General features: G+C 37.4%; 1 protein-coding gene across 1 annotated transcript in view; it reads left to right on the top strand.

The window, feature by feature from the left end:
* LOC139718131 (WASH complex subunit 4-like) overlaps positions 1-22,046 on the top strand; it is a 47,521-nt gene that overhangs the window by 9,155 nt on the left and 16,320 nt on the right. The window contains exons 3-17 of the mRNA XM_071629614.1: positions 3,094-3,153; positions 5,485-5,550; positions 6,581-6,626; positions 9,448-9,515; positions 11,074-11,156; positions 12,186-12,228; positions 13,838-13,941; positions 14,606-14,726; positions 16,099-16,216; positions 16,665-16,792; positions 17,501-17,664; positions 19,835-19,952; positions 20,538-20,663; positions 21,113-21,220; positions 21,918-22,008. Of these exons, the coding sequence (XP_071485715.1) occupies positions 3,094-3,153; positions 5,485-5,550; positions 6,581-6,626; positions 9,448-9,515; positions 11,074-11,156; positions 12,186-12,228; positions 13,838-13,941; positions 14,606-14,726; positions 16,099-16,216; positions 16,665-16,792; positions 17,501-17,664; positions 19,835-19,952; positions 20,538-20,663; positions 21,113-21,220; positions 21,918-22,008 (1,444 nt within the window). The remainder of the gene's footprint in view (positions 1-3,093; positions 3,154-5,484; positions 5,551-6,580; positions 6,627-9,447; positions 9,516-11,073; positions 11,157-12,185; positions 12,229-13,837; positions 13,942-14,605; positions 14,727-16,098; positions 16,217-16,664; positions 16,793-17,500; positions 17,665-19,834; positions 19,953-20,537; positions 20,664-21,112; positions 21,221-21,917; positions 22,009-22,046) is intronic.

Here is a 22,046-nt window from a genome sequence, read left to right as displayed (position 1 = left end):
ACTATGCTACATGTATGTACTATGTTCTACTATATACAATAGGAACAGCAATGTCAAGAAGGGGGTATAGAATGCTTGGTGAACAATGACAGCTGGCATGCTTGAAAGAGCTTTTGAGAGGGACAGTAAAATTTTTGATCTTCCCTAAACATAATACTGCTTGCATTACAGATTGTATAATGGACACATAATATACTCTTTATGAAATTATTTTGTATCAACATTGATGCCATCCAGTTACATGTACACTTGTCAGTCAAGCAATTGATAGAGAAGTAGTATGCTTTTGACAGCAGCAATTTTAATTATACACATTTTGAAACACAAATACAATGTATGAGTATGTGTGTGAAAAAGGGGAAGTAAATTGTGCTTTGGCTGCAATCCAATGCAATGGCATTTAATCTTACCAGGATACAAACTGACTTTGGTTACTGCATCTTGAAAACATAACCCATTTGAAGTTCAACATCAGCTTCTTGAAATTTTTTTTGCATCTGACATGCATAAAAATACTTGTAAATGGGAATTGTAGGATATTTTAGGTTTACCCCCCCCCCCCCAAAAAAAAAAGTGTTTTCTCTGGGGAATAAGAGGCATATGACCTGAAGGAGATTAATGAATTAGCCTAAAGTCAATTTTATATCCTGACTTTGTGAAAGCCGTAGAACAAACAGTTTGTGGTAAGACCACCTTCCTTTGATAGGAAGAAGTTAATACCCCTATAATTACACTGTATGCATTGAACATGTATGTAAATGCATCATGGAAAACAATCATGGAACGTTTTCCCACTCCAAATCACTAAACATGCAATCAGTTATTTAACTCATTAGACATTATGTAGATGATGACTGGCGGGGGAGGGAACATACCGAATGTTCCACCCGAAGGGTTTGAAATGCTATTGAGGGACTTATAGCCTCCCGAAATAGCATTTCAAACCCTGAGGGTGGAACGTTTGTTACATGTTCCCGACAACAAAAGTCATCATAGGGTTAGTCAAATACGTCAAATACGTCAACATCAACCACCAGAACAACGCACTCGATCGCTCGCTAGCGCAGAGCCAAATTCACTTTGCGTGCGCGGTCCTAGGCCTTCTGTCATTTGTTACGTAAAAATGTTTTCCCATGGGAGAACATTACAAAAATGTTCGCCCATGGGCGAACATAACGCATGTGCCTCCATCACGTGACTGTGTTTAGCCAATCACTAACCGGTATTTGACTAACCCATTTAATATATAATCATGGTAATCATGAGTACAATGCATCTTCAGACAAGTAGCAAGTAGATGAGTAACAAGAATCATGTCTCATTGCAAACAGTTGAAAGGGTACAGATCTTTTGCATTACATGACTGGGGAAGTTATTGTCCCCGCCGAACGAGTTCGAGCAGGGGACTATGAAACGGGCTCCGTACATGTGTGTGTCCGTCCGTGCGTCCGTGCGTCCGTGCGTCCGTCCGTGTGTCCGTCCGTGTGTGCGTCCGTGTGTGATCAAAATGTTCAAAATGCTACTCCTTCGCCATTTCTAACCCGATTTTGATTCTGTTTGCTTTATATGATAGCACTACATGGGAGCTTTGAAACTTCTACACAGAATTTCAATTGTGACCTTGACCTTTGACCTATATTGTACATTTTGCTTCAAAATGCTACTCCTTCGCCATTTCTAACCCGATTTTGATTCCGTTTGCTTTATATGATGGCACTAGGTGAGGGCTTCAAAACTTCTACACAGAATTTTGACCTTTGACTTCTTTGACCTTGATTTTTGACCTATATTGTACATTTTGCTACAAAATGCTACTCCTTCGCCATTTGCAACCCGATTTCAATTCCGTTTGCTTTAAGTGATGGCACTAGGTGAGGGCTTCAAAACTTCTACACAGAATTTTGACCTTTGACTTCTTTGACCTTTGACCTTGATTTTTGACCTATATTGTACATTGCCTACAAAATGCTACTCCTTCGCCATTTCTAACCCGATTTTGATTCCGTTTGCTTTATGTGATGGCACTAGGTGAGGGCTTCAAAACTTTTACACAGAATTTTGACCTTTGACTTCTTTGACCTTTGACCTTGATTTTTGACCTATATTGTACATTTTGCTACAAAATGCTACTCCTTTGCCATTTGTAACCCGATTTCAATTCCGTTTGCTTTAAGTGATGGCACTAGGTGAGGGCTTCAAAACTTCTACACAGAATTTTGACCTTTGACTTCTTTGACCTTTGACCTTGATTTTTTTACCTATATTGTACATTGGCTACAAAATGCTACTCCTTCGCCATTTCTAACCCGATTTCGATTCCGTTTGCTTTATGTGATGGCACTAGGTGAGGGCTTCAAAACTTCTACATAGAATTTTGACCTTTGACTTCTTTGACCTTTGACCTTCATCTTTTTACCTATATTGTACATTTTGCTGCTAAATGCTACTTCCGGCGGGGACATATATTACGCACCGCGTAATTTCTACTTTTCCTTGTTTCATGTACTTACAGATAAAATAGTAAAATAAGAAGTTGAATTTATCATTATTACTGTTTAAAAGAAAATACAGAAATGTACAAAAGTCTTATTTAATTTACTATGAAATGTGATGATTTTTCACTCTCAAGAATATATTGACAGTGTCTTTTGATGTTATGACAAGGCTTAACATTTTACCTTGTAACATTTGCTAATCATATGATTCAGTGTTTAAATGGAATCTTTTAGACAGCTGATGACTGAAATGATGATCAGCAAGTAGGCATAACTTTTGCTTGGCTGCAGTATCACTGCAGTCCTCTATGCCTTTGCACATTGACTTTTGTGTGGTCAAAATGAAACAAAATGATTTTTTTTTTAAATGTACCGGTATTTATGTTTGAGCGTGTGCATTTTATTTTAGTTATTCATTCTATTTTCCATTCATGGGAAGGATCGCCCTTTCAGCCATACAAATAGTTAGGGCTGATTTTTCAAAGGGGTTCTTTGAAAATGTGCATGTACTGTAGGTGTGTATATATGTAAGCATATCAAAGATACCACGTTTATTTTTATCATGTAATTTTTTCCTCATTTCATTTCTAAATTTCAGTACCTACCATGCGAGCAGACCTCCTTGCTGGACCTCATCAAGACTGACAACAAGGTATATGTAAGATAAACATTTTCATTACCATTCCTTGCATGGGACTCGCCGGTTGGACAGCTCGTGCATCCCGGAATGGATTTTAGGGCCTGACGTCTCCCTGCGTCAGGTGGAATAGTTTTCACCCAACAGCACCCGGACATAAAAATCCCCTCACAAATTACACTCTTCCCATATTTCTTTTAAACAAACATAAAAAAGTGTTCCAACAAGAACTCACCTATATTTGTTATATCATGAAGTATTTTGATTCTTCTTGTTGACAGTTAGTGAAAATTTGAGAAAGGAGAAAATTAGATATATATCTTTCTTCGTAATAAAATAATATGAAAATTGCAAATTTTGGATTTGGCGTTAATTGTCTCATGCACATTGCATTAAGGCTGTGGGGACAACATGGACTCTTTTTTGTTTTGGTTCTTTATTATTGTTATTCCCTTGTGGACAACTGGAAATGTCACTCTGATTTGCACAAGTTTGCAGTTTAGAGTAGTAAATTGAATTCATTGAAATCCTGGTTCTCTCTGGTACATATTCCAGCTTAGTTCGTTTGCACAATATGCATGCATGCTAGAAAATGTTTGATATCTCTGCATGATTTGCATGGTAATTTGAATGCTTCTTTAAAACGGATTAACCAATATTATCGCCTAATCATTGGACTTGTTCTGGCAAAGTGATTGACAAAAATTTATCAACTTTCTTCCTAGGTTGGTGATAAGAAAAGAAGCATGTCTTTTGAAGTTGATTTGTATTCTTGGGGTGTTTTAAAGAATGTTAAATTACCCTGAATTTAAATGATTAGGATTTCTTCCACAAAAAACTGTTCCCTTTTGAGTACACAGAACAATTGTACATGATACACTTGAATGACCTTAATTCTAGCAGTAATATTCCTTCTCATTTGAAACTGCAATGAGCATATCCCCATCTCAGACCATTAATGATCAATTTAAAAGTTGGGCAAGTATCTGTAAGCTGAAAGAGTTGGGAAAATGTCAGGTACAGCAATAGTGACCACAAAATCAAGACCAATCAATTATAATATCATATCATTTGCTACCACCATAGAAAAAACACACAGTAAGTTTACGTCAAGATTAAAGAGCCATTTTGACATTTTTAAAGCATTGAATTGTGAATATTTTGGCCACAATACCAAGAGCATTCAATTATGTCATCATCTTATTTGTAACCACTACAGTTAAAAACAAACAAAGTTTACATCAAAACTGAAGAGGCATTGTGCATTCTATTTGGCATTAGATTGTGAATATTGCAAGATAAAATATATTTTCTAAGTTCATCAAAAGATGTTAAGCAAGCTGAGTGTGCATGTCTGCATCATGTTGCCTAATAACCCATTTTAAACTATGCTAAAAGTACTCAGCGACTGATCCCTGTGTCGAGACCACTGAAGCAGAACATACCACGGAAAGCATACACGTGTTACCACCGCATGCCATTTTGTTTAAGTCCCTATGAAAAGGCAATTTCAACACATCGCTCAGTGCTTATTGGCGATCTGTGTGTAAATGTGCTGAAAGATAGAGACGTGCAACTTGGGACTGAACTAAATGGCGGATTTCATGTGTGTGCTGGGGCAAATGGCCTTGCACCTTTTATATGTTCCACTTCAGTGGTTGAAATTAATCTTTTCTCCAGCGTTGACAGTCCCTTTCATTACAAATTAACAGATGAGGCAATGTTGTGGCTCTGTGGATACAGACCATAGCATTACAGCGACTTCACCTTTATTCAGCTTGTGGGTAATATGAATGCAATTGTGCATCCCAATACTGAGCTTTTCCTATTGCATTAATGATGTAACTTATCTTCCAATGACACGAGATAACCCAAATCTATGCTCTTGCGCAATTTTCAAGAATTTTCAAACCCTCTGGACTCTATCATTCTAATGCTTGCCCCCTTCTTAAGTTATGAAGTGAACAATATACATGTACATGCAAAACCAGACAGGGCACATGATTGAGTCATATGCGTGTCAAAAGTGTCAGCACTAATCATAATCGTGTACCAAAAAAAAAATATGCTCTTTGTATTAGACGACACTGCTTGATGGAAAAGGAAAATCTTTACATGAATAAAAATAGGATGAATTCAAGGAACATGCCAAGGAATTTTAGGTAGAATATAACAAACATTCAGAAATCTTCCAACTAGACTACTTTCAGTGTTTTGCCTTGGTAGCATGCAAAACTTTACAATGTTTTTCAGTGAAATTGCTCTACAGTTAAGTTGTAGGCCTTATCCAGTCGCTGGTTCCCGCTGAACTTGGTTCTATGTTGGTATTTCCTCCCACCTTCAAAACCACAGATTTTCAACAAGGTGATCACGGTGTTTGCTTCCCTATGCTGCGAAATAGACCAACTCAAGTATGAGGTATGTCCTTGTCTTCTTCTTTGTTTTGTTTTGTGTGTTTTTTGTTTTTTTTTTTTGGGGGGGGGGCATGGCATTGGTGAGTTAGCTCTTAATAAACCACATTCTTGTATACTTGCACCCAGTGGAGTGCCATGTCTGTATACTTACATTGTATACAATCTCCATAAAGTTTTTATATTTATCTGTATTTATCTTACTTCAGGTTTATAGCCAAATTTCCTTGGTGAAAGCATATGGAAATAACAAATTTAGTGATTAATTCAGATTTTAGTAATGAAAATTTATGTAATTGTGTAATTTATGTCATTATGTAAATTTGTGTACTGAACGTCAAACCATTTATTTCAAAACAATGGATTAAATCATTTATTTTAAAACAATGGAAAATGAAATTAACCCGTTGAGGAGATTTTGATTTTGCTACAACACGCATTTCCCTTTAGACGCTTGCCCGAGTATACTCGGGACTCATCCTCAATGGGTTAAGTAATTCGATATTTAATTCAATAATGAGATCTTATTGGTAATGAAAAGTATAAAATTTCTCAATGTCATATCACTTATTTCAATACAATTTAAATTGATATTTAATATTTTTTTCTTCAATTCAATAATGAGAGATTCTAGTGATGAAGATTACATAAATCATGTAATGTCACATCAGTTAATTCAAAACAATGGAAATTGTTATGTAGTAATTCCATAATTAGTTCAGTAATGAGGGATTATAGTAATTGAGAATATATAATTTCTCTTTACGTCAAATCATATAAAAACACTGGAAGCTGAAATTAGTTCCATAGTTAATTCAATATTAAAAGATTTTTTTAACGAAAATTATATAATTTCTCTTAATGAATAAATCATTTTTTTTTTTCAAAACATTGTTCACTTTTCATGACCTTATGGATAATGATTCATGTCCTTTCAGAAAAATATGAAACATATTTTGCTCATAGATTGTATCATTAAATGATGCATGACTTAATCTTTGTAACATGTTGCCTTTTTTCTGCTTTGTGTTTCATAGGCAGAGAACAAATTTTACCCCGCTCTTCTTTTCTATGGTGAAGGAGGTAAGCGCGTGTATCTCTCTGTGTCCTCAAAAAGTGTCTTATTGGTCAATTAAATGAGTTTGTGAGTGTTTTGATAATTCTGTCAACTTTTGTGAATGTCTAGTCTGACAACGGGGATTGAAGAAAGTTTGTTATGTTTTAAAGAGTCAGTTTCATTGATATATGAAGCAGTTTCAAGTTGTCCTGAGTGCAAAATGGGAAATGTTGATTAAAAGGAAACTATTGAACTTCAAGACCAACAACAAGCCAATAGCTTGGATACTGTTGATTTTCGACATTTCATCAATTTAGCAAAGGTGGCACAATGTGTGAATAAAGTATATATTCATATCAATGTAACTATATAATGTACCACTCTTTTTATTTTCTCATATCCAATTTCAAACATAGATTCTAGTTTTTACACAAATTTCAAACAGAAGATGCCATGTTTTCAATTGTTGCCAAATACTTTAGCGCACTTGTGTGCTCACTGAGCGATTTTCAACACTTCCAATTTGGCCTGCACTGTTAAAGAGTTTCCGTCGAGGTGTGTAGGTTTTAATGCACGAGACAGTGTTTATGGACAGGAAGAGGGGAAAGAAGGGCGCTAATGACTGTGGGTGTGCGGTAGAAAGGCAATGTAGGGCAATGACAAGCCAACTGACACATGTGTTCAGTGCACCACTCATCTTGACTCACCGCCTGCACTCCCTGGCACATAGGACAGGGCTGGATGAGGTCAAAAGGTCACCACAAGGCTGATGGGATATCAAATATTTTCTGACCCATATGTCGATGACTCTGCAACACATTCACTAAACAGGCATGTAGCCAATGGTAGTGCAAGTTGCCAGACAGATATTTGATTCATTTGTGGAATGGAAAGTTATCAATGTGTCAAAAGCAGGTTGTGGAGGAGAAAAATGTGTGAAGATTTATCAAGATGAAGCTCTGAAAGTATGATGAAAGAAACTGGTGACTGGTTAAATAGTGGAGATTAGTAGTTAGCTAATAATTTTTTTTTTTTCAAAACCAAGTAAAATAGGGAGAACTTTCTTTTTAACAACACTGCCAAATTATTCAGCACATTGTTTACATTGTCAAATAGCTTTTTACTGCTGTTTTTAATTGATTTTAATTGAACATTATCAAGATGAGTCAGAGATGTTGGTGACATTTGGCATGAAATCACTCATTATTTGACAGAAGAGCAATAAAATAATGCAGCGAATGGATGACAGTGGGCTTTTTTTCAGTTCAGAGCTTGCACCTGATGTAGGGCTCTGAGAATGGCAGAGACTTCAATTTTAAGCATCTACTAACCTGGGAAATTCTCCCGCCCGGACCCCTGGCATACTGGAGACTCTGAATGGGCGAACATGGGCATAATGCTGTGTGCGCAGTGTGCTCAGCACAAATCACGAATGCAAAGTGCGATGTCCCTTGCGAGGGGTTCAGAGTCTGTAAAAGACCCTGCATGCTTTGGAGTTATAGATGTTCTAAGGACTGGTGATATCAGAACCTTATTTTTGCACATATATGACAAAAATAGGATTTGGCTTCAGAAAGCTACATTTTGAGCAGGAGAAACACAGCCAGAGTTGGAGAAATTCAAACTCAAGCGGAAAGGTGGGCGATTGTAAGAAAATGGCCTCAAAGGGGGAGATCCTCCTGCAGAAAGTGGGATAGTTGAAGTTTCTGGATTGGAAGAGACATTCGATGCATCCTTGAATGAAAACCTTGTGTTAGTGATTTGGCGCAGAGGGAAATCTCCTTTTCACTTCTAGAAGAACTAATTTCAGTGAAAACGTCTCTGGTGCAGACGCTGTGTTGCAGATTATGTCGAGAAGGACATTCCAGTACATGTGGCTACTCGTCTCTATCGCCCCCCTCCCCTCTTTTCCTGAGCTCTGTTGACTCATAGAAGTGTTTCTATACATGTCTGTATGATTCATATGGACCGCGCAGGCCTAAACATACCTTGTAAGGAATATGCTTTTGGGGGGGGGGGGGAGAGGCGTTGGAGGCTACGTATGGTGTGCCGTGGGTGAGGTGTCGTCAAGAAACAGTTGGCTGTCATGTGGCATGTCAGTCATGCCCTTTTTCAAAGGTTTTTTCTTTTCTTTTTATATTAATAATGTCCTGTGTTGTATTGCTAAGTGCTATGTAAAACAAGAATGTCACTCTGATGTGGAGGTCTATCTTGCTATTCATACTGTATGTCATCATTAGCCATGCAGTTAGTGAAATAATCAAATAGCATTAAATTATGCCCTCATCATCAGTGATCATGATTAAAGTTGAATAATATTCAAGACAGGTTATGTGGCAGCACAATTGTGTTCAAATTGACACATTTTTGTTTTGTTTAGTGTTCCATTTACAATTATGCTGTTAATCATGAAGTATTAAATCTTATTACTGCTAGCAGTTTTGAGACATGCAGAGCAGTTCAACATAATTCCATGTGAGATCAGTTGGTTTGCCATTAATGTATCACTGAGATACATGTGCCCTTGTGTCTAGAGGACAGATTTATTCATCACAGTGTTATTCAATTGTATTTTAACACTTGTTGGTTAACTGAGATTGACTGATTAAAATTTAAGCTCCTATCTCCAGACCTTTTAGAGACAACGGGTAATTCAATTATGCATAGAACTGAGTTTTCTCATTATTTTGAAATCACCTTTGATGCATAAGTAACAACGTGAAGTTTTACACATACATGTTTGTACATGTAAAAACTGCTCTTGCCAATTAAAGTTAAATGTTTAACCAAAGAATTACTATGTTGTAGTGCTATTCTTCAAGGTCTTTTCTTTTATCTTGCAAACAGAGCCGGAGTCGGGGCTGGAGGAGGGGGAGGCGCAAGTACAGATGGGACGTCTCATGCCATTCCTACAGGTACTAATTACAATTATGCACAAAAAACAATTCAACTGTGTTTAGTAATGTAGCAAAGAGCATAATACTGTGAAAATGGGGGGGGGGGGGTGGATAAGAGAATCATTACAGCCCTGAGTAATTTGCATGTGACTCACGTGATTGAAAGATCGAGGTAGTTCATGTTTGCAGGTTTTACCTCTGAAATTTTTATATCCTCTTTTACTTTTTTGTTTGTTGTTTGATTTTACGTGATCTGTCATGTGCTGTTTATGTGATTTAATTAGTTTAATCACTGTTCTAAATTGTTGCCAAAACAACTTGTGTGTACACATGTTTATGGACTGGGAAGTATGCTTGTGTTTGTGTGGGATTCCTCCCATATTTACTGCTTCACCTTGTGCTCAACTGTTATGTGTACAACTTTAGTTAAAGGTACCTCACAGCAAAAGTTGTCCACTACATAGCACTTAGCCAAGCCAAAAGGATATTTTTTAGTGAGATGGGGAAAAAAAACACATTAAAAAAAAAAACAACCAAAATAGGTTTGTATGAAATTATGATCATATTTTCCACATACTTGCCCAAACAGGCTTTGGGGAATGCTTTCTCATGCAAAAGGAGTTGATTTTGTAAGATTACCAGGTCACTGTGAGATGTGTCACCATCACTATGCCAGTCCACCCTTTGTAGCCCCATGTTGTTAATTCCCTGGAACCCTGGCGTCACACGTTCATAAAGAACTTTGTAAAATTCATGACAACGCCCCATCCCCACCTGTTTTATAATACACGTACGTCAAGAGTTCTCTCCAATGCATAATCATTACATCAGGTGCTATGAGAAAAGGAGTGTTAGGCTCTTCTGTTACAAAATCTTCAAAGATTTAAAGATCCCAAGGCAGATTCAATGCATAATAGATAGATAGATAGATAGATAGATATTCAAATAGATAGATAGATAGATAGATAGATGAATTGGAAGAATAAAGTGCAACAGAAAAAGGACAGAGAGAGAGAGAGAGAGATGAAAAATAGATGTAAAGAGACTTTGTATTCTAGTGCGTGCTTTTATGTTTTCATACAGTCACACGTCACATATGCAGTGTGTGTGTGTGTCTGTTTGCAGAAATTTCTATTAAGCTGCATCCCAATTCTGCCAAATATGTGAAATTCTGTAGCATCTTGAATACCTAAATGTGCAGTGATTCTCATGATAAATCAGTTTCAAGACTAAAACTTTGCTGAAGGGTACCTACATATGTACAATACTACATCATCGCTGGTACATAATCACCGAGCTATCCATAGTCCTGTTGCACTGAGAAAGAAATGTCAAAATGTGTTATATGATTTCTGTTGCATGAATGCATCCATCAACCATATAGATGATATATTTCTAATGAGCAAAATAAACCGACTTTGTGTATACACAGCAATCTACTTTGTGTAACACGGTAGTATAAGGAATGGTTTGGGGACTTTAGGTGCAATTGGAAATATTCAGCTTTGTTGGTTTTACCAGGTAGATATTCTGAGTCCTTACTGAAACTAGCTATTTGTGATGATTGTATTCACAGGAGTTGTCTTGCTACGTGAATCGCTGCTATGAGGTGGTAAGAAACATGGTGGCACAACTGGCAGCCCTCTACAACAATGCAAAGTGAGTTTTTATGTGTCATCTGTAATGGAACTCTTACAATGGGAAGCTCTTGTACAACATTGTGGAAATTTTCAACAAAATCTAGTGATCACATGACTTTGACCATGTGATAGACAACATGCCAAACTTGATTTGTTTTTCTATTTGAATATTACTATCTCTCAAGTCATGACCCCATGCTGTCACCTCCAATTCAAGCATTTTATTGTGTTTACATGTACTGCTGCTGATTATCAGTCTTCTTATTAAAGTGGAAACAAGGCAGTTTTTTGCACTTTTGATGAAATAAAATATTCTGTCATAAAATAGAACCATCTGTAAGAGAGATTTGTTGTTAGCAGGATTTTCAAACATTCCTTATCCTGAAAGAAAGATATTGTTCGGAGGGGTGAAGGCTCAGGTTTGAGTTTCTTCAGTTTGTCTTCCTCTACAAATGAAAATTTTCATTTGTAGAGGGAGACAAACTGAAGAAACTCAAACCTGATTCTTTATCCTTCTATGTCACTGGTGACTAGCTTTACATCATTTATATTAGACACCAAATAAAAATGTCTACATGGATGCAATGGTTTAGATTTGTACACCCTTAGCTTTGTTTTCCATTGTGAATTGTGAATTGTGAATAGAGTGGTGTATGCATAAACTGTTGACTTTTAAGCATCTCTAATGCCTGAGCAATGATGTAGAGTTCAGATTATCGTTTGTAACATACTTGATAGTGACACACCTTGTACTGTAATCAAAGGTACCAAGCTTTTATTTGAAGTTTAGAGAGTGATAATATCAATAGCATTGACCATATTTGCTGTAAATATTCCTATATGGTGCAATCTTGTTTCCACAAAGAAATGCAGAATTACCCTTATCACCATTTAAAAAAAAAACAGATTATAATATCATATTTAAAAGAGACAAAACAGAAAGGCTATTTCTTACACTGTATCTGAAAAAAACCCCAACATATTTACATGTACATTATCAGATCTTGTGATATCCTCTATAAATCATGTCTTGTTTTCTCATTTTCAGAACTGCACCAAAAATAATTGATGTCACCCACGTGCATTTCCTGGTGAGTGGTTTTGCTTTTCATAGCTGCTTCCTCCTCCCTTTCAATGACTTTATCTTGATAACAAGGCCAACTTAAATGAACGATCTCTTGAAACATAAGTATTACCTGGTATATATTATGCAATGTAATTGTCTCCATTTATGCAATATTTGTTTGTTTGATTTTAATTTTAGAGAGAGAGAGAGAGAGAGAGAGAGAGAGAGAGAGTAATATGTGCAAGTGGATAGAATAAGTGCCCAGATAAAAGAAATTGAATTACAGAAACTTGCATATTTTTTTGGTCAGTTTAGAGGACAGGATATTTTGGTAAATCATAAAAAATAGTAATTTGTTCAGAATATATACTATTATGGTCTCTTTTTGTCCCCGCCGAACGAGTTCGAGCAGGGGACTATGAAACGGGCTCCGTACGTGTGTGTGTCCGTGCGTCCGTGCGTCCGTCCGTCCGTGTGTCCGTCCGTGTGTGCGTCCGTGTGTGATCAAAATCTTCAATTTGCTACTTCTCTGTCATTTATGAGCCAATTTTGATTCTGTTTGCTTTATATGATAGCACTACATGGGAGCTTTGAAACTTCTACACAGAATTTCAGTTATGACCTTTGACCTTGACCTTTGACCTATATTGTACATTTTGCTACAAAATGCTACTCCTTCGCCATTTCTAACCCGATTTCGATTCCGTTTGCTTTATGTGATGGCACTAGGTGAGGGCTTCAAAACTTCTACACAGAATTTTGACCTTTGACTTCTTTGACCTTTGACCTTGATTTTTGACCTATATTGTACATTTTGCTACAAAATGCTACTCCTTCGCCATTTCTAACCCGATTTCGATTCCGTTTGCTTTATGTGATGGCACTAGGTGAGGGCTTCAAAATTTCTACACAGAATTTTGACCTTTGACTTCTTTGACCTTTGACCTTGATTTTTGACCTATATTGTACATTAGCTACAAAATGCTACTCCTTCGCCATTTCTAACCCGATTTCGATTCCGTTTGCTTTATGTGATGGCACTAGGTGAGGGCTTCAAAACTTCTGCACAGAATTTTGACCTTTGACTTCTTTGACCTTTGACCTTGATTTTTGACCTACATTGTACATTGGCTACAAAATGCTACTCCTTCGCCAATTCTAACCCGATTTCGATTCCGTTTGCTTTATGTGATGGCACTAGGTGAGGGCTTCAAAACTTCTACACAGAATTTTGACCTTTGACTTCTTTGACCTTTGACCTTGATTTTTGACCTATATTGTACATTGGCTACAAAATGCTACTCCTTCGCCATTTCTAACCCGATTTCGATTCCGTTTGCTTTGTGTGATGGCACTAGGTGAGGGCTTCAGAACTTCTACACAGAATTTTGACCTTTGACTTCTTTGACCTTTGACCTTGATTTTTGACCTATATAGTACATTTTGCTACAAAATGCTACTTCCGGCGGGGACATATATTACGCACCGCGTAATTTCTACTTTTCCTTGTTAGTTCAAGACCAGGCTTTTCAAGACTTGGATCATTTGTTTCACATGTGGATTATAGAAATATTAATCATTTTCCATTCAACTTTGACACAGAATTGATATAATTCATGTCTCCATTTCCACAGACCACATACGAGTACCTTGGTGAGCTTCTGAGAATTCTGATCACCCTGGACGAGATTGTGGCCAACCAAGCTACTCTGAGGGACCACTGGACACTGTACAAGAGGTACCTGCTGTTGTCAAGCCATGTGCTAGGGGGTCCCCTTAAGAAATGTGATATTGTTCATTCCTGACTGTCTGTATTAACTTGAGTTGGTGATTCTGAAATATCGATAGTCAGATTTGTGTACTCTGTACTTCATTCACTTTTTCCCTCTCCTCCTCATCAGCAAACTTCTATAACTGAATAACCTGTTATTTTTCAAGAGGATTTAGATTTTGCGAATTTCACGAATCACTGCTGGACCATGAATTTAACAACACGACAATATGCCGCCATGCGCTGGGCTGACAGTACTCTTATGATAGCCTCGTAGCAATTAGCGAAAAATCTCTCGAAAATGTCTGTGACCTCCTCATTCGTGAAAATATCTGTACATGAAAATAATAGCTTATATAGTATATCCTTTCCTTCTTTCTGTTTTCTCTCTCATCTTTCTCCTCAGGCTCATGCTTATCTTCCTGTACTTGCTCTCCTCCCCATGCATCTATTTCACTTCTCTTTTCTTCCTCCTTCACCTCCCACCTTCTATTCTCATCTTTCCTCCATCTCGTATTCTTCCCCCCTCACTGCTCTCCTTCCTGTTTCCTCCACTCCCTCACCAGTGCATCCTCTCTTCTTTGCCCGTCTGGTGACTGATCTGATGCTTCTTCCCTCTCTTCCCCCTCAGGATGCTGAAGTCCGTACACCACAACCCCCAGAGGTTCGGCATGGAGGAGTCCAAGCTGAGGCCGTTTGAGAAGCTGCTGATGGGACTACAGGGGCAGCTACTGGACGGCATGATCTTTCAGGTATCAAATCCTCTTCCCATTAAAGCTTTTCTTCTAGTCCTCCCATTCCCAAACACCACCATCCCCCAGACCAACCCAGTTTCATCCCGAGCAGTCGTTAAGAAAGTAAACATTTAGATATCATCTGACATCGGTGAAACATTTGTGTTTTTTAGATTAAAAGTACATAAGTGACTCTATTGTGTCTTTAAACTTGCCTCACTGCTCACGTGTACTTTCTTGAAAGTTTGAGATGAAGATTATGTCGGCGAGTCTACTTTTTCAAAAACTTGCCTTGCTACTCAGATGTGCATTCATGAAAGTTTGAGATCAAAAGTATGTCAGTGACTCAGTTTTCTGAAGCTTGCATCACTTCTCACTTGAACAAAGAATCTCACCTTGATTGCTGCTACCATGGTAATGAAGGAAATACTTAAAGGTGATTGGGTGCTACTTTTGGTAGTTACCATAGTTTTACACTCTGATACTAATCTTACCAACTGCAACAGTGAGCCATGGTTTGACAAGCGTAAGTGACAATGTTCATGGTATTCAAATTCATTGAATTCTTCCATCAAGATATTTTCTTTGCAACTGAATGACTTAGATAAGCACTGAATTGATCAGTGTTTTTGTAGTAGCCATGATAAAGAAATCATGGCCGTACGTACTCGAGCAGGATTTGAACCTATGGTATTGTTATCCATGTTCATGAGAGTACTGTAATCACCAAACTATTTTTTTTTACCCCTGCAGACACATATTGTTCATGAATTGAAGGTTGTTGTAATAAGCTTGTATGATAAATAAATCATCATGCTTGGGGTGGTTTCAAGTAATAACCTCTTATTTTGATGAATAAAATGTGGGGTTCGTAATTAGACACTAGCTCACTGTTCTTTGAAATGAGCACTTGATTTGGTCAAGATGTTATACTCTGAAGCATGTAGTAAATAGGCAAAACTTTCCTTTTTATATTGTCATTTTGCTGCTAAGAATCAGTGCACCAACATCATTGTTATTGCAGGTGTCTGCATGGATCTTTCGAGTGAAATCATTTTGCAAGCACTGATGATTTTTTCATCCCTGCCAGTCATTTAGTGCCCCTGGTGGTTGATGAGTCAATTTTCACATTTCAAGGGCTAACATTATTTTTTTGGGATGATTGTTTATTTCTCAAACATCATTTAGTTTTTACAATGATATCAGTTTTTTGTTTGTTTGGGTTTTTTTTTTTAAGTAGAAAGAGAGGTTTCCGATTTGTGTGTCTGTACATTGAGTTGTGACAGAGTAAACTTGCCCTAAATCTTGGCCACAAAATTTGCAATCAGATATTGATAGAAGGTGTTGGAATGCAGGGTGCTAAGATTTCCAATTTTGCATTGATTTGCAGAACTGTGTGGAGCAGAACTTTGATGATGGCAGTGTCATGGTTTCCAAGAACTCACACTTTGCTGAGGAATTTGCCTACAACATCCGCACCATGTTTGCCAACACAGAGCCCAGAATAGGTGAGGCAGCACTGAAATATGTTATAGATATCCATGTTATGATATGTTATCTTTTTTCTACATTGTTAGAATGTGAAATAAGATCAATAGATCAATCAATCAATCCAATTCCTATTTTTGAGTGGTATTACTATATTACATTTATATAAAGAGAAAGAGGTTATTTGGTGTGTCAGCAATATCTTCTTCTACCTTTTTTTTTGGTCTAATTTTCTTCATAACTGGATTGTAGCCTTATCTCTTTTATACAAGGCACTGGCAAATTTATTTCAAGAGTTTTATTCAAAGTTTTGTTCTGTGGTTTTTTTTTTCTTCTCAATCCTGTTTTCCAGGAATCCTGCGTGATTGTATTTATTTATGTATAATTGCATTTTTAGTAACCACAACTTGCAGTACATTTAAAAATAAAGGATGGAAAAAAGGGTGAAATTGTTTCATTTGTTTCCAGGTGAGGTGAATGAGACAGATCAAAGAGTGAAGTATGCTGGAATATGTGGCCTGTATGTCCTGCACTACCAGATCTTCAGAGTCATCGACAAGAAGGTCTTCAAGTCACTGTGGGACGTCTACAAAAAGGTATCAAGGATCAGACAATAAAAGGAGCCTCAGTTGTAATGCTTACAAAGACGTAGTGTGTGATCCAGTCATATTCTCCATGGCAAAAGAAAATAGTTTGTGAATAGAGCACCCTACCCAGTAAAAGCTTTATTTACTTGTTGTTTTTTTAATGGGCATCTGGACCAAAGCTTCTGGTTCTGTCTGAATATGCAACACTTTTTTCAAGCTTGCTTATTTGTCACAAAGTTAACAATTATCAGCATGAAACCCTTCATCTCACCGCATTTAGTGGCAGATATTATCATAAAAGAGGATTACTATAACTGCAGCAGCCATCATTGTAGGATTTCAATGCAACACTGAGACAATCTAGAATTGCAATGACTACAGTGACAATGATATGTAGTTCTAAATGCTACAGCGACTAGTATATGGACTGGTATAGCTTTAATGACCATTGTATATGACTATACGGAATCATTAAGATGCATAGTTTCTATAACCATAATGGTCATTTTATAGGATTATGACTATAATGACAATGGTATGAGACTAATGATCAAAATGACCATTATGTAGAACTGCTAGCAATATAACCAGCTGAATTAAATGTTATTAGTGCTCTAACTAAAATAATCTCTGTATGGGATTGCTATGACTTTAATGATGGTTGGATACAGTTAGAGTGACCATAACCGAGGTCATTTGTTTTTCTAATCTGTGTAGATTCCTGCTATCACCTTGACCGCCAATGTGGTGTGGTCAGCCAACCAGTTCCTCCTGAAGAGCCTCTCGCCCCATGTGGCCAGACTGATTGACAGGAAGGCCCAGCACCACGTCCTCCAACAGACCAGCATATTCCTCCAACAGAAGAGCCAGAATCTTCTCAAGTGAGTTTCTCTTCACCTCAACAAGCCCTGCTTCATACCCCTTCCCTACCCCTTCCCCTTTTTAGATGGGAGGGTGGTTAGAGATGCAGATTGTTGCACAACAGTGATGAAAGATGGATAGTGGGGGAGTTTGTCACACAGTGAAGCGTTTCAAGTTGTATTTGTGACTTTTTAATGGTGGGCCCAATGGTTCAAGATTTCCTGTCACTTTATAACCCTTCAAGGCTCCCAAACCACACTTTTTGTGGTTTTGGTGCTGTATCTTTTTATTACATTTTTATGCCTCCGCCAACGAAGTGGCCGGAGGCATTATGTTTTCGGGTCGTCCGTCCGTCCGTACGTCCGTACGTACGTCCGTCCCGTTTTGTTTTTGTTGATATCTCAAGAACCGTGTGGTGGTTTTACATTAAACTTGGTATGAGGGCATAAACTGGGGGGATAATACTTTGTTTGGATTTTAGGGTCATGGGGTCAAAGGTCAAAGGTCACAGGTTATTTTGTGAAAAAAAAGGTTGAAAATTCATGTTTTTCTCCATATCTCGCAAATGGTTCAAGGTATCTTCATGGAACTTAGTATATATGCTTGTTCCAATGGGCAGTGATTATCTAGGGAAGTTGGGGGTCATGGTTCAAAGGTCAGGGGTCAAAGGTCAAGTTCAACTCCTCAAAATATCACTACTTTCCTTATATTTATGCAATGCCTGAAGGTTTGTTTTTTTGTTTTTTTTTAAACTTGATGTATACATGTATTACCCAATATGTATTCTGTGGGAAGTTTCTTGCCAAAAGGTCAAAGGTCAAAAGGTCAAAGGTCAAGTGAAAGTGCTGAATTGCACTTTTTCCTCCATATCTCAAAAGTAACTCAAGGTATCATCATGAAACTTACATATTTGTGCATGTTCAACCTAACAGTGATTCTCTTTGGAACTGTGAGGTCAAAGGTCAAAGGCCAGGTTTAGATAATGCTATTTTCCCATTTGATACTGAAATTATACTTTTTCTCAATACCTTGAAAATTACTCAATGCATAAACTTATAAAAGGGTCAAAAGTCAAGTAAAAATCATCAGTTCCCCAAATACCTGCACTCTGACATTTTAATCATTCATCCAATTGAACCTAGTTCTAGGAAAGTGAACATTCAGCACATTTGTGTCAAACCTGTCATTTTAATATTTTGCCAATTGTGTGAAACTGTCATCACACATTGTCAAGACATTGCACTATAGACCTATTAGGAGAACCATGCATTATGGCGGAGGCATATCAGTCACCGTAGCGATATATCTAGGGGTTTTTTTGCCTCACATTGTTAGATTTTTGTAAGTTTGCTTCACGTTGTTAGATCTTTGTAAGTTAGAGTTTAAAAAATATCTTTAGAAGAGCTTATTGTTGTCTATATGTAATTATTTGTTTCAGTTGCAGAATTCTCAAAATTCACTTGTTTGCCACATTTGTATCTGATCCTTCAAATGGCAACAGATTTTAGAAGATTAAAGTTTCCATTGCTATCTCGATTAGTAAAGGTTTGTTATTGTTCTTTTTTTTTTATTAGCGGAATTAGTGAATTATGCTCTTTCAATCTTTTTTCCAATGCACTGAAATTCAGGGTTGCCAAATTAGTGAAGGCACTTTGATAATTTCTTCCACAAAATGACCCCGGAACGTGATCGCGAAATGACTGCCATCTGAAACTGTGTCAGAGAAATTCCTTCCCGTCTGTGCAAGAATTACAGTGAGTTAAAGGGATGGTATAGTTGTGGTTGAGACCTAACTCCAGATTTCTAACATTTTTGGGTGAGATAATGAGAAATCTGTTATGAAATATAAAGGAGCATGTAATTGCAAGAGAAATTCAATGTTTATTTGATGAAAATTGGTTTTGAAATAGCCGAGATACCCAAAACAGAGCAATACTAATAGAAGGTGGGACCCAGATCGTTTTGTTTTACTTTGTTTTTGGATGTCTCGTCCTTACCAAAACCAATTTTCATCCAATAAACTTTGAATTCCTCTTAGAATGGTATGCCCTGTACGCTTTCACAAGTGGTTTTCTGATATCTCAAAAAAGGTTAATAGCCCATTTCTCATCTCCACCAATACTTTACTATCCCTTTAAAGGTTGTTTTGTTAACATGAGACTGTCATTTCTTCCATCCCCTTGCTCCCAGGGAGGTTCAAGTGTACTACATGCAGGTGTGTTCCTGGATGATCCGTATGGAGTCCAGCCTCACCCAAGCCAACACAGTCATTGAGGACCTCACCCATAAGTGCACCCTCTTTATCCATGTGAGTGTGTATTATTTTCAGCCTCCATGTCTGTCGTGTTCATTGGTGCCAGACCTCCCTAAAGTGTGTTTTAATCTAAATAAAGTAAAAAGAAATACAGATTTTTTCTGATATTTAACTGACATTAAATTTTCATGGCCATTTCAAGAGAGATTTAAGAGGCATAGTGTTATTCTATCAAATTGTTATTGCTAAGTTCATTCACCAAAAAGTATATTTATTAAAACTCAAAAGAAATTGACATTCTTGAAATGTTACATTCTGGTGTAGCAATCTATATTTCATTTTGTTGTAATCATCATAATTTCTTAGTGGTCAGTTATGATTTTGTGCCCACAACGTACACTAATATGCACAATATTCTTGTAATTCTATGTGGACTGGACACTTACTACACAGTGAATAATTCCTAACAGATTAGCTGTTGAATTCATAATATATGCTGTAGTGATATAGCTTATTCTCTTTTTCTTGATAAGTTGGTTTATTTCAGGCTGAAAATGGGTCAAAGTGTGAAGTGTTACCAATTTGTATTGTATTTGCCTTTAATGTGTGTGTGTGTGTGTTGTTGTTGTTGTTTTTCAGGGCCTTCTGTTTGCGTATAACATCAGCAACCTGGTACACACAGTGATGAACCTCCATGCTCACATGAACAAGCCGATGACAAAGACGGCGGTACTGGCTCTGTGCCGCCTCATTGAGATGCTCAAGGTAAAGCATAATACATTATAGAATGGGTCAAGGAAACCTTGCAATCTCATTGGTCATGAGTTGCGAGTTGATTTTTACTAGCCGTGGGTTCAATATCAAATAATTATTTAGATCACCGACAATAGCCATTGTAGACATGTTGTTGCGCAATTGTCCATCACATCATCTCTTCACGTTGTGCTCAACTGAAGATCATCCTTGTGAATGTGCTATTAAAGCATCACTACACTAACAGTACATGAAACTATGAAGATTGTTTTAGTCCAAATGGTTAATCATAACAGCTCACTGTATAATTCCTAAATGCTAGGCCACTTGAGGTTGTACCCACACACTGCACAATGTTTCAAAGCGAGCTGTACTCATCCATAGCGACCTTGTGTAGATTTAAAGCTTATTTCTTTCACATTGGAGCAGTAAAAATGAGATATTTCCCCTTTCCGACACAGAGCATCGAGCACACGTTCCACCGGCGAACCATGCTGGTCGCAGAGTCCGTCACACACATCATTCAGCATCTACAGTTCATGGCGCTAGCGTCCGTCAACACAGCGAAGGTAGGTAGCCTGTGAGATGCCTTGCCCTCACCGGTGGGCATGTTTACATTCATATTCTTATCTATGCTTTGTAAGAACTGTACCTACTGACAAGCGTAATGTTTGCTCCAGCTTAGGAATAAGAAATCCATGTGAATTGGACTTAAAGCTTTAGACTGTGTTTGATACGATCAGGGCAATCAAATAGCTTGTTGCGATGTCATGATTTAAAGCATTTGTAAATTGAAAAACAATAATAAACCAGCATGCTATTCATACATATAATTGCCTCTAAGTGGTGAGTGGTGTGTTTTGCGAAAGTAGAAAGATGATTGAATCTTTTTAATGAAAGATTTTTAGTCAATTATTTCAGGAATCATCTTGTTTTGGATAAATTGACTGCCTTTTCAGTCGTCGTCCGTCATTGTACTTAAAGCTGTTCTGATTTCCATGACATTTTGTTGATTAGTGGCACTGAACATCAAATAAGAATATCAAACTTTTGCTTACTCATGGCACGGCCATTAGGAATATTCATGTACATGGGGAATTTCTTTTACCAGTGTTTTTTTTTTTTATAGTAGAATATTGTAGTCAATATTGAAATTCTGCCATACACTAATACCTTGAGAGACCACAATTAACCTCAGTCATAGGTATTGTGTGACAGATCTTTTGAATGACAAGCGGTTGGTTTTGTTTGTGTTCCATACGACAGAAACGCATCATCTCGGACAGGAAGTACAGTGAGAAGCGGTTGGACGCCCTCTCTGCCCTGGTGCTGGTAGAGAATGCGCTGAACGGACCCTGTGAGTAAAAGGCAATGCTTCCTCCACCAATGTGTCCC

The sequence above is a fragment of the Diadema antillarum genome, unplaced genomic scaffold, assembly GCF_040938485.1.
Source record: "Diadema antillarum isolate AM-2024a unplaced genomic scaffold, OU_Dant_1.0 scf00000089, whole genome shotgun sequence".
NCBI lineage: Eukaryota > Metazoa > Echinodermata > Echinoidea > Diadematoida > Diadematidae > Diadema > Diadema antillarum.
The sequence above is the reverse complement of the archived record's forward strand: the minus strand, read 5'-3'. Positions and strand labels throughout refer to the sequence as shown.